General features: G+C 42.3%; 1 protein-coding gene across 2 annotated transcripts in view; it reads right to left on the bottom strand.

Annotated features, from left to right (window-relative positions):
• Positions 1-4,560: 4,560 nt before the first annotated feature.
• shtn2 (shootin 2) overlaps positions 4,561-12,165 on the bottom strand; it is a 22,151-nt gene continuing 14,546 nt past the window's right edge. For both annotated transcript variants that reach the window (XM_084069152.1, XM_084069153.1), the window contains 7 exons: positions 11,314-11,449; positions 8,226-8,284; positions 7,141-7,235; positions 6,632-6,664; positions 5,624-5,677; positions 5,277-5,424; positions 4,561-5,019 (listed from right to left, as the gene is read on the bottom strand). In XM_084069152.1, the coding sequence (XP_083925278.1) occupies positions 4,862-5,019; positions 5,277-5,424; positions 5,624-5,677; positions 6,632-6,664; positions 7,141-7,235; positions 8,226-8,284; positions 11,314-11,449 (683 nt within the window). In that variant the 3' untranslated portion in view covers positions 4,561-4,861. The remainder of the gene's footprint in view (positions 5,020-5,276; positions 5,425-5,623; positions 5,678-6,631; positions 6,665-7,140; positions 7,236-8,225; positions 8,285-11,313; positions 11,450-12,165) is intronic.

Below are 12,165 nucleotides of genomic sequence, written 5' to 3'. Positions count from 1 at the left end.
GGTTCTGGCTTTTCATGTGAAGCGCCCCAAATTAATATGTAACATATCAGTTTTAAGAAATAGATCCATAAGCTCACAACACGTCACATCGCAATGCTTTGTGAGCTTTTTGATCAGCTACTTTCGAATATCCAAACAACAACAACATTAACATCATAATACATTTAAATTAAGTGATTAAATAGTTCCTGTTTTAAAAAAATCTTTATTTAACTCCTGGTACCAGCTTTATAGTTGAATCCTCTGCCCCCCGCCCCCACCCATCTTCTCTTATTCAACTGACCTTTATCCCAACATGTTTTGCATTGCACCTCTGTATGGTATATATAATATGACTGTTCAATTGAGTACAATGGACCAAAATGTAAACAAGCCCCTGGGGCTTATTGTGTTCATATTTTAGCATAACATTTGACTGTACTACTAGTACTGATTGATTAATTGATTTAATACTTTATTAGCAGTACAGGACAGTAAAGTTCTATAGGATTTAAACCACAAGAAAGCACTATGGCTCAATAGGATCCTTTTGTATTCTATTCATAATAAAACATCCATTTGTACACTCAGAATGGGAAACACAAACAATGATTACATTTCGTTTTGCCTTTAGTGTTGTGCAAACAAACATGGCATATAGAATACATAACTACACACAAATGAAGAGGGACACACACAAATAGCCGAGCTCATGTTGTTGTGTTTGTTTGTTATGGCTTGTTAGCTTAGGGATATGTCCACTGTAAAACAGTTTTAAACTTATACAGACCAACCAACTTGCTACTGTACACACCCTAACATGTTAGCAACAACCCTGTGTTGTGGTTCTATGATTTAGTGGTGGTGGGGGTGCAGATTTAACATGTGTTTCTATTAAATAAATGAAAAAGTAACAAGACTTCACTTACCGCGATGTAGTTGAAAAACAATGCAATGCATCATGGGAGGCATAGACGCACATATGCATACCAGTGTTGCCAGGTATGCTTATTATAATTTCCCCAAAAAATGAATTTGAAAATAGCAGATCTACAAGCTCACAACGCGTCGCATCACGACACGTTGTGAGCTTGTAGATCTACTATTTTCAAGCAGCTGACGTATATGTTTGAAGTGCTCATGAGTCATGTGGCCCATAGTTGCTTCTTTTGGGCTTGTTTTCCTAGACCAGTGGTTGCTTGTTTCTCTCACAGAATCTGGCAACACTGGTAATGACGTTTTTGCTGCACAACTGCCCCTCAATATGATTGTTTACGTCCTAAATGTTACAAAAAACATGAAATCGTTTTGAGAAAAAATAAATGCTGCTATTTGTTCCTAAGCGACTGCAAAAGACTGCTGCTATTTGTTTCAAAAAGCTTTAAAAGAAGGCCAGAACCTTTACAGAACGTGAAATGTGCCTATAACCACATTTCCGGTTCAGAACGGATACGGAAACGTTATGTTTGTTTTCATGTATGTGGACGTGGTGAACATCCGGATGCAGTAGGCGGGATTTTATGAGTGCTAGGAATCAAGAAATTACAAATAATTATTTATTGCTAGAATTGTTCATACATTAGGCATTTAAGTGCCAGAATAATTGATTAGTGGACAAGCAGATCATTTATATAGATCTATTAGATTAAAATAAATAGTTTTGATCGGATCTTTACTACTGTCAATCAAGTCATACGGAAGTAATCTGACGTGACGTCACGGGTATACAAAAGTTAAATAAAAGTGTCGTTCTCAACAAATACTCATCGAAAAATGACCAAACTAGTATGTAAATACTCAGAATATTTACAGGTTTTTGTGGGTGGTGGCGTGTGGTCTGGTGCATTTCAAACAAGCTTCTTAGCGCACGTTTTGAAATGCCAATGCATTATCAATGGCCCGCCTGTGACGGCGCAATGTGTCGTCTTTGGACCTCAATGAATGTCTATGAGTGACCGTGGAAGGCACATAATTACGTCGCTGGCGTCCAGCGACGGCATTCGGCTCCGTCGCGGGGTTCTGACAGCGGTGGCCTAGTGGTTAGAGGGGCGGCCTTGATACCGGAAGGTCCCTCGTTCGATTCCCCAATTCATCACATCAATCATGAATCACCGCTGAATAGCCCTTGAGCAAGGCTTCCATGCAGGGTCCGGCTGGAAACAAGCTTCGTGCTTAGTCCGACACCCTGGGTAAACAACAAACTTTGCTTTGCTTTGCTTTGCTTTGCTTGACAAAAAGGCAACCGGCTACGTTTTCGGAGTGAGACCGTGTTTTTTAACCACTTAACTAATAGAGGCCAGGCCGCCTGCTTGCTCTTGCATTTTTACCTGTAAACCAGTCGTGTCCAATCCAGACCACAGGATCTAAATGTCTCAATAGAAGAGCAGGGAGACCAAATACAACCACCCCAGTTGTAATCACTGGTTCTCAAACTTTGTATTTGGCCGCAGACAGGACCCCCATCCGAAAATATTTCGGGCCAGGGACCACAAGACATGTGCTGTTAAAATGTTTCCAAAATATTCAACATTTTTCCAAGACTTTTTGAAAATAGCAAATCTACAAGCTCACAACGCGTCGTATCACGTCACGTTGTGAGCTTGTAGATTTGCTATTTTTAAATACTCCATGTATATAGGGGTTAAAGGGATTAAAGTGGTTTTGATGCTATTATTAACTCATTTTGCTGGGGACCCCCCTGATACCCCCTTAAAGACCCCTGTATTAACATACTCTACCATACAGATGTACTAGTTATATTGTATTAACATACTCTACCATACAGATGCACTAGTTATATCGTATTAACATACTCTACTATACAGATGCACTAGTTAGAGTGTATTAACATACAGATTGGGCAACATAACATTGTATTCACTACATAAGAAAGGTACAGCTTTACCAGCAGACAGTGACTCTACAGGAATGGGCATGGATGGTTTTCCTGTTCTATTGCTTTGCTATGCTTGCATCAATAAAATGAACAAACAAATCCTCATTGGAATGATTCAGTCTGGGTGATTCAGAGTGGACAAATGGATTGTGGTTATGGTAATGCTTATTTTTATGACATGAATTCTTCTATTAGATCGAGAGAGTATTTTTCTGTGCTATTTATTTTAATTGTTTTATGAATTCCTTTAACTAGGAGAAACTTGATTTTAGTTTTTTTTTCCAAGGCTGCTCGCAGCTTTGGAAAAATATGCTCCATATTGTCTGAGTCAGCTTTGTTTGTGTTCGTTTACAGGCTAAAAGAGAGATTTTAAGAGGTGTTTCACCATACAATGTAAATCAATGAGGACCACATTTTGAATTATCAATTTCTAATGACTTACATTTCGGTGGTCTTCTGGTCTCCTAAATGTTTTAATTTTTAATTTTGAGCCCTGTGTGAATCGTTACATGCCTAGTTGTCACCGCTACATCTGGGACCCAGGAGACTGCATCAAAGGAGGAAGATCCACGCTGGCAATAGGCTCTATGCACAGCAGCCATATTGGGAATGAATTGGGCCCCTTCTTACTTCCTTCACGGGTGTTACCAATGATACTAATTAAGGCTCTGTTCCATTTAGTGTTGCATAGTGGTTGTCTTATTTTCAAGGACCCCCATAACTCTGAGAGTGTACAAATGGAACCAAATGGACCCGTAAGGGTCCATTTGGTTCCATTTGTACACTCTCAGAGTTAAACACCCACCATAAGGGGCCGTTTGGGAACCAAAATGGAGTGTTTCTAGTGAGCCAACATGCACGATATCAGCACCCTGACCAGAATGGAACAGAGCCTTAGTATCATTGATAACACCTGTGAAGAAAGTAAGAAGAGGCCCAATTTCTTTCCAATATGGCTGCTGTGCATAGAGCCTGACCTTGCAGAACCGATTTCGTACTGGGGTTGGACACTTCGAAACATCCATGGAGAAGTGGGGCCTGGCAGACAGCACAGTATATGCTTGAGCAGACTGCCGATCACATATTCACCACCTGTCCCCTGTATAGACCACCATCGGAGGCCGGCCCCATTGATGTCGGACATGAGACACACGTCGGGCGTGTGTGTGCGTGTGTGTGTGTGTGTGTGTGTGTGTGTGCGCGCGTGTGTGTGTGTGTGTGTGTGTGTGTGAGCCCCAAGAAAATGTCTGTGTAAAACATCAAATTGCAAGACCATCCCTATCAGTGAAATATGTGGAAAAGGACTGCTATTTTCAAGTCCATAAGCATCATAAAATGACCAGTTTACTTCACAAACAGTCTTTTTTGTCTGCATGTATCTGGAAGTTATTTTGATAATATAACATTTGCATTGCAATTATAAAGTTTTCGCAATATATTTTGTATTGCAATAAATGTCAAATGAATATGCATCAAACTGTGTAAGGAAACTCAGCCAATGTTAATATCACTCGGCCACTTATCATAAGATTATTTTCATACCAGGATCTAATTAAAAACCTTTTTCTGTGGTATTGTGCTGTAGTCTACACCAGTGTTTCTCAAACTTGGTTGGCCTTTCTCTGATTTCTGGGCAAAGGTACCTGTCTTTTCCCAACTAATTCACATTGTTTTACTTTGAAAACCATGGCTATACCTGATGCTATGAATGACCTTTTGAAGAATATAATAGCTTTAATAGCTTTCATAGTATTAACACCAACGAAGGTGCAGTGAGTTGCATCTATTAACAAACTGTTAACCTTTATTTTAATTAATTAATTCATGCATGCATTCATTTGTTCATTCATTCATTTGTTCATTTGTTAATAATTTCAGTTTATTTAAGCTTCTTGGTGAAATGTTGATTGGGACAACCCCCAGTAAGATGGATGATCAAATAAACACCAAGAGTTAGACATATTAATTTGATTTGGGTGGAGGCTGTCAGTTGTTGTGGTTGACGATCAGGGTGGATGCTCTGATGCGAGAGTCTCTCTTCTCTCTGTTGTGCTTCAGCCTGCGGAGCACAGGGACACTGCTGCTCTCTGCTGCCCAGAGAAGAGGCTCCGCTGCTGGGGAGCAAGCCTGGCTGGACCGGGAGTCTGGATGGACAAGATATCATATCATACATTAAATGCATATGACAAACATATCAACGCACACATTAGAAGTAAGTAGGCAATACGCAATATGGCCAATATATTGACAGACTATACACCAGAGGTCTTCAACAGGGGGTCCTCAGAGTTACTACAGGGGGTCCGCCAAATCTTTGTGTGATTTTTACATTAACCACTTCAACCAAGCATCCCTATTCTGAGGAGAACTTTAGGAAAAAATAGCAGATCTACAAGCACACCATTAGAGGAACCGGTCTGATCCAGTCCGTCCCCCATTGCCTTCCTCCTCCTCTGCAGAACCATCAGTAGCTCAGCCTCCCCCACGTTACGGCTGATCCTCTTCCTGGACACTGCTGCCCTCTGGTGGCCCTGGCGTTTCATGACGTTCTGCAACAGTGAGAGACATCATTTTAACAAGAAGCTAGTGTCCCTTGGGTTTTAAAGTCATACCGTGTAACATTCGTGTTAGAAGTGGTTCACTAACATCCACATGTCACTAAATGTCATGTCAAATCAAAGTGCAGCAGATCATCATAAGACATATCGAAGTGCAGTGAAATAATCATAAGGCAAAGTGCGGTATTACCAGCATTCCTTTCAACTCCACGACTGCTGACTTTCTCTTCTCACTCTGCTGCTCCTGTTGAAGCAATAGTATTAATCTTTTACTTGGTGCCATGGTTTTGCACTTTTTCTGTTTTTCATGTGTCTATGAGGTTGATAGAACTTCATTAAGCCTTAAGCATTAAATTGTACCCTCCCCCTCATTATCATAACACAACAGGTGTGGGCATGAGGAGGAGGAGGGACTAGGACAGGTGGGTGGTGCTAAGGTGGTGGAGGAGGTGCTAAGGTGAGAACCAGGTATACTTAATGAACTGGAGACGTGTCCACATAAAAAACATAATTTTAACAATTTCTGTACACTTTTTGGAAAAAAATCTTCCTCCTAGTATAACCATAATACCTGATGATTATGTTTTGGGGGGGGGGAAATCACTGAAAATCACGGCACCCCGTCTTTAATAAATAATATAAATATCACAGTGCAGAAATACACCTGCTGTGTTCAACATCATGAACAGATCCAATTTCAAGTTGCACCATTGAACTCCACACCCCTCAGAGAGTGTGTGGGTGAAGTTTCAAGGCAATCTGACAATCCGGAAGTAGGAAAGAACAACCGGAAGTGGTCATTTTTACTGGGAACTGGAGTTATGTCTGTTTAAAGCCCAGCCAATAGGAACACAGGAAGGCCCGGCTTAAACAATTACAGCCCGTCCCTATTGGCCGTCTAAGAGCACCTACCAAGTTTGGGGCCTTTAGCATGCTGGGAACTGGACTTATGGCTGTTTAAACCCCAGCCAATAGGATAGCAGAGGGGGTGGGGCTTAAACAATTACAGCCTGTCCTCGGCGGGGCTTAAGCCATTACAGCCTGTCCCTTTGGTCAAATGGTGCGCCTGTGGTCTTTGGTGTGGCTATTGTGATGGCAGACCCACAGGTCCACATTTTACGTTTGTGACGTCCACCCGCCCTCCCTCTAGGCAATTATAATATAGGATGATGATGCAGATGAGTGATTCTATATTCACCTTCCAGGAACTGTCCTCATCCTGCAGTCCAGCCTGAGAGAGAGAAGTACACCAAACATGTTTGGGGTCATTTTAATGTCTATATGTTAATATAGATATTTGATATTGATTTGATCAGACACGCCCCCTTCCTATTCAAACCCATTGTAACTTCAAACTCCATTTTAACCATGGAAAAGACACAGAGGCCAACCGGGTGCTCACAGGAGATAACAATGTATTAAAGGTGTATGGTGCATTTAGGATCGTAAAAAAGTAGAGATCTGAGCACTCAAATAATGTGGAGAAGAAGTAAAGTTAAAACAAACGTTATCATCAGGGCAAGAACTGAACCACCAAACATACAAACCCATTAAATAACCATGGTGTGTGTGTGTGTGTGTGTGTGTGTGTGTGTGTGTGTGTGTGTGTGTGTGTGTGTGTGTGTGTGTGTGTGTGTGTGTGTGTGTGTGTGTGTGTGTGTGTGTGTGTGTGTGTGTGGGGGTGTGTGTGTGTGTGTGTGTGTGTACCTGGGTCCTAGTGGGTCTCAGGACGATCCCCTTACGGATCCTCTCCATCATCTCTCCTACAGCTCTGGTCTTCACATCCACCTGGACCTCTGGCTCTGTGTGATGATGTCATTACATAGAACAGTGTCAAGGACCCCCACATAGGTTCTATTTGATGATGTCATCAACATTAGAACAGTGTCAAGGACCCCCTCGTAGGTTCTATGCACAGCAGCCATACCAAAGATGGTTAATTTATGGAGATATCAGGCAAACAATGGAACAGGAGCGCACACCAGTAGTGGGGCGGTAGTGACCACGGGAGATAAACTGTTTCAAAGAAAGGAGGTCGCACAGCTCGTAGCCACGATGCAATCACTTTTTAAATTTAATTTACCAACGTTTCGACACAGTAAAAGGTTTTCTTCAAAGTATGAAGTTATTGCATCGAGGCTACGAGCTGTGCGATCTCATTTCTTTGAAATAATTTATGAAGATACACACCATCCCAATTGGAGCCACTAGAGGCGACATGGTACACAAATCCTACAATTGGTCGCCTAAGTGGGAGCTGGCGTCTGACGGCAGATCTTGTGAACGTCCTATGTTTACTGGTGCTAGATCCCGTGAGAGTCTGTTGCTGGGACTCCCAAAGATCCTAAAGATCAAAAAGAGAGTGTAATGGAACCAAATGGACCCACGAGGAAGACTTATGGGGTTCCTTGAAATTAAAACGTTTGAGAACCACTGTGCTACACTAAATGGAACAGAGCCTTCATTAGTATCATTGGTAACACCTGTGAAGGAAGTAAGGAAGAAGCCCAATTTCTTTCCAATATGGCTGCTGTGCATAGGGACAACGGAGGCCATGGCCTTCATGAAATTCCTGCCCTGGTCCTAACCCACTCTTTGGGAAACACTACAAACTGTTTTGTTCTGTGTGTTGTGTTGTCTTGTCTTGTGTTGTGTTGTGTTGTGTTGTGTTGTGTTGTGTTGTGTTGTGTTGTGTTGTGTTGTGTTGTGTTGTGTTGTGTTGTGTTGTGTTGTGTTGTGTTGTGGTTAGTTGTGTTGTGTTGTGTTGTGTTGTGTTGTGTTGTGTAACTCACTGTTCAGACCAGTTCTGCTGACTGCATCTTTCCTCCTCTTCCTCAGCTCATCTAGTGGACTGAACACATTTAACCATTTATTTATGTCCACATAAAGGAGAATACATACAGGGACACAAATATTAAAGGTGCAGTTAAGGTAACATTCACAAAATCATGGCATATGTCTTCATGATAATAGGCATGTCACTCAGTACTCTATGGGTATAAGTAGCAGTATATCACTCAGTACTCTATGGGTATAAGTAACAGTATCTCACTCAGTACTCTATTGGTCTAAGTAGCAGCGTCTCCGCCATACAGATGTGCCACAAACTTCACATGTCCTGCCATCGCCAAGACAGTACATTTTCAGGGGATTCCCAGGGCAATAAGAGGGACAAAGAAGGGCATTTAAAATTATGAATTATTTTGATGATCACTGCTTTTATGATGCTAATTAATTTGAGAAACTCTTCAAATCACCTTTCGCCTCATAATGAGTCTGACACCTTCTCAACACACATTCTTTTGTTCTCATGCATATGGGTGTCTGTTGAAGGGAAAAACGGGGGGGTTTAGTGACAACTTCTTTTCAGGGGCAAAACAGTGCAATTTTAAGGGCAGAACAGGGAGGAAAACATGCCTTTTCAGGCCACTTTCAGGGAAAGAACAGTAACGTGTGAAGTTTTGAAGTGGCACATCTGTATGTGGCGGCTGCCAATTATAGCAGAGACAGCACAATACTTTGCCAGCCTTTTTGACTCCTTTTTGGGCATCCCAAGTTGTTGAAACCCTCTAACAACCAGCCTGTGGGTATAATGTCCTAGGCTGCCAAATATATAAACAACTAGAAAAAGTGCTCCTCGGAGCACAGGTCTCCGCCAGGTCAGGTACGTTATTGTGGCCTCCTGGTGGCGCTATAATAGGCGCTATAATAGGGTGTCATTTCTTCTTAGGCCTTTCACGGCAATCGGACACTGCATTCAAGATTTGAGGCATTTTGTTCCAAAAATGTGTTATGCTAAATTAGACCTGCTGGTGGCTCTATAACAGGCCAATGTGAAAAGGGTGCCATTTCTTCCTCGGCCTAGTGGGAATGTGCGTGTGAAATTTCACGGAAATACGGACCAATCCTGCAAACTTTGGAAGCCAACCTTAGCCAATGAGGATGGAATATGGAAAATCGGATAGATCTGTGTTGATCACATGACTATAGAGATACTGTACCGATTTGCATGACGTTTGGATAAAATCTGTAGGAGTAAATGGGTTTTGCACAAATCGGCCTCCTGGTGGCGCTATAACAGGCCCATGTGAGCGACCGGGCCAAGGGTGCCGGAGATTAGCTGTCCACAGACGGACGCACGGACACACACACATACACACACACGCACACGCACACACACACACACACACACACACACACACACACACACACACACACACACACACACACACACACACACACACACACACACACACACACAGACGGACAGGAGGTAAAGCATACTGTCGCCATTCCTTTCGGCCTGGCGCAGACAAATAGTCTTCACCTAATAGCCCAGCACTGAGATGGTATGTAGGAGTGGTTGGTATTTAATTACCTTGGTCATAAAGGCTTCCTCTAGGCTAAGGTCAAAGGTGCACGCTATCTCTAATAAAGACACTCTGGACTCTTCATCAACCACAACAACATTTGGTGTATAAGCTGTCAAATATGTAAAGATGTCTGGGTTAACACAGAGATGAAACATGGATGGAAAGACATGAATGTGATATTTTGTCCTTTGCTATGAGTTCTATATTCTATCGTGACGTGCTATGTACATCCCATGTTTGCATAGAAGCCATTCAAGATGTGTGACAGTGTTTCAGTGATCTGCTCTGTGGTTTGGTGCAAGCAATGAGGAACCTGAGTGCTGGTGAGTCTGGTGGGAAGGATCATCTGCTATTTTAACCGGTTTTCAAAGTGAATGAATGAATGAATGAATACATAAAAAATCACACCCAGTGTGAAGTGAGCGGTGTTATTTAGAAACAACAGTGGTCATCACAGTGATGGAAGCTCACTTTAAAAAAAAAGGATTTTTTGAAGTGCGTGGTGCTATTTAGAGGTTATTATTTCATCATGCGTCTCGCTAGCCAATCAAAGCAAAGGGTCTGAATAGAGTCAGCCAATCACGGTACGGCGAAAAGGGTGTGAATAGAGTCAGACAATCACAGTACAGGGAAAGACTAATTCCCAACCCCACTTATAGGAGCGGCTACACCGCTCAAAAAATATGCATATTATTGTCTCCGCCAGAGGTGGAGAGTATGTTTTCGTCTCCGTCCTTCCGTGTGTCCGTCCGTCTCAGCCAAGCTAACATTGGTCAAGCTTCACGTGACGCGTGACAATATGTTGTCACCAATGCTTTGATTGGCTAGCGAGACGCATGATGACATAAAAAACTATAAATATCAAATGTGCTTCAAAAAATCATTTATATTTTTTGAAGCTAAGCTAACATTGGTCAAGTGACACGTGACAATATGTAATATAAATAGGTAAGACAGGATTAATCAGGAACAGTACTGGCGGAGACCTGTGCTCCGAGGAGCACATTTTCTAGTTATTGTCTCCGCCAGAAGACTATGTTTTCACTCCCCCCCCCCCCCCCCAAGCTAACATTGGTCAAGCCTCAAGTGACACGTGACAATACGTTGAAAGAGTGTGCTCTGATTGGCTAGTGAGACACATGACGTATAGCGGCCTATAAATAGATGTGTCTCTTTGAAAGAGGTAAGACAGGACTAATCACGAAATGGCTGAGAAATGGCGGAGCAATACATTATGTAGACACACTGGTGTCATCACAATACGTAATATAAATAGCTTAGACAGGATTAATCAAGAACAGTACATTCCAGTACAAACTGAGATCACAGTTGATGACACAGTGTAACTAACTCTTATTATGCAAACTGAAGAAGCTAATCATTGTCTGCAAACTGATGAAGAAGCAAAGGCGCAACGCCAACAGGAACAGTACTGGCGGAGACCTGTGCTCCGAGGAGCACATTTTCTAGTTATTATTATTATGACGACGACAGTATAATGACATACTTTATGACAGCAGTGGATACAAGAGGAGGTGGAGGAGGGGGTGGTGGAGGAGGAGGAGGGGGAGGAGCTACAGTCTTATCCTCCAATGGCTGCTCAGCTTTCTGGTCTCTGTTCACTGCATCCTGTAACTGTTTCACTGTAAAGAGAGGAAGTTTAACCCCCTGAAACATGTTCACATGTCATGGACCCCCACAATTAGGTATATTTGGCTACGGACCCCCGTCTCAAAAGGTTTTGCACCAGGGACCCCCCAGAAAAGAAGATATGTGTTAAGAAATTCAAAAATAATTCAAAATCGTTTTCAAGATTTTCCAAAAACGTTCAAATTAGCATATTATGTACAAGCTCACAGTGAGGGGAATACAATAGGCTCTATGCAAAGCAACCATATTATCACTTCCTTCACAGGTGTTACCAATGATACTAATGAAGGCTCTGTTCTATTTAGTCTAGCACAGTGGTTTCCACGACCCCATAACTCTGAGAGTGTACAAATGGAACCAAATGGACCCGTAAGGGTCCATTTGGTTCCATCCAGTTACACACCTGTAAGGGGCCATTTGGAAGCCCATGAGGGTCCCTAGACCCCAACTGTAGATATGCACAATATCAGCAACCTGACTCTGTTTGACCAGAATGGAACAGAGCCTTCATTAGTATCATTGGTAACACCTGTGAATGTCTTCATAATATGGCTGCTGCGAATAGAGCCTATAAATGGTGTGTGTTTCTGCTGCCATGCCATACTGTGTGTATTATGTTTGTGACACTGTCCATGGTGCTGAACCAATCCAGGTCTTTTCTTTCTTTTTTTTTGTCACAGGGGTCTTGCACTCCACACCCCCAATCAAA

This window comes from Gymnoscopelus microlampas (genome assembly GCF_963454915.1).
Source record: "Gymnoscopelus microlampas genome assembly, chromosome: 10".
Taxonomy (NCBI): domain Eukaryota; kingdom Metazoa; phylum Chordata; class Actinopteri; order Myctophiformes; family Myctophidae; genus Gymnoscopelus; species Gymnoscopelus microlampas.
Note: the sequence above shows the minus strand (reverse complement) of the source record. Positions and strands in the feature narration are given on the sequence as shown.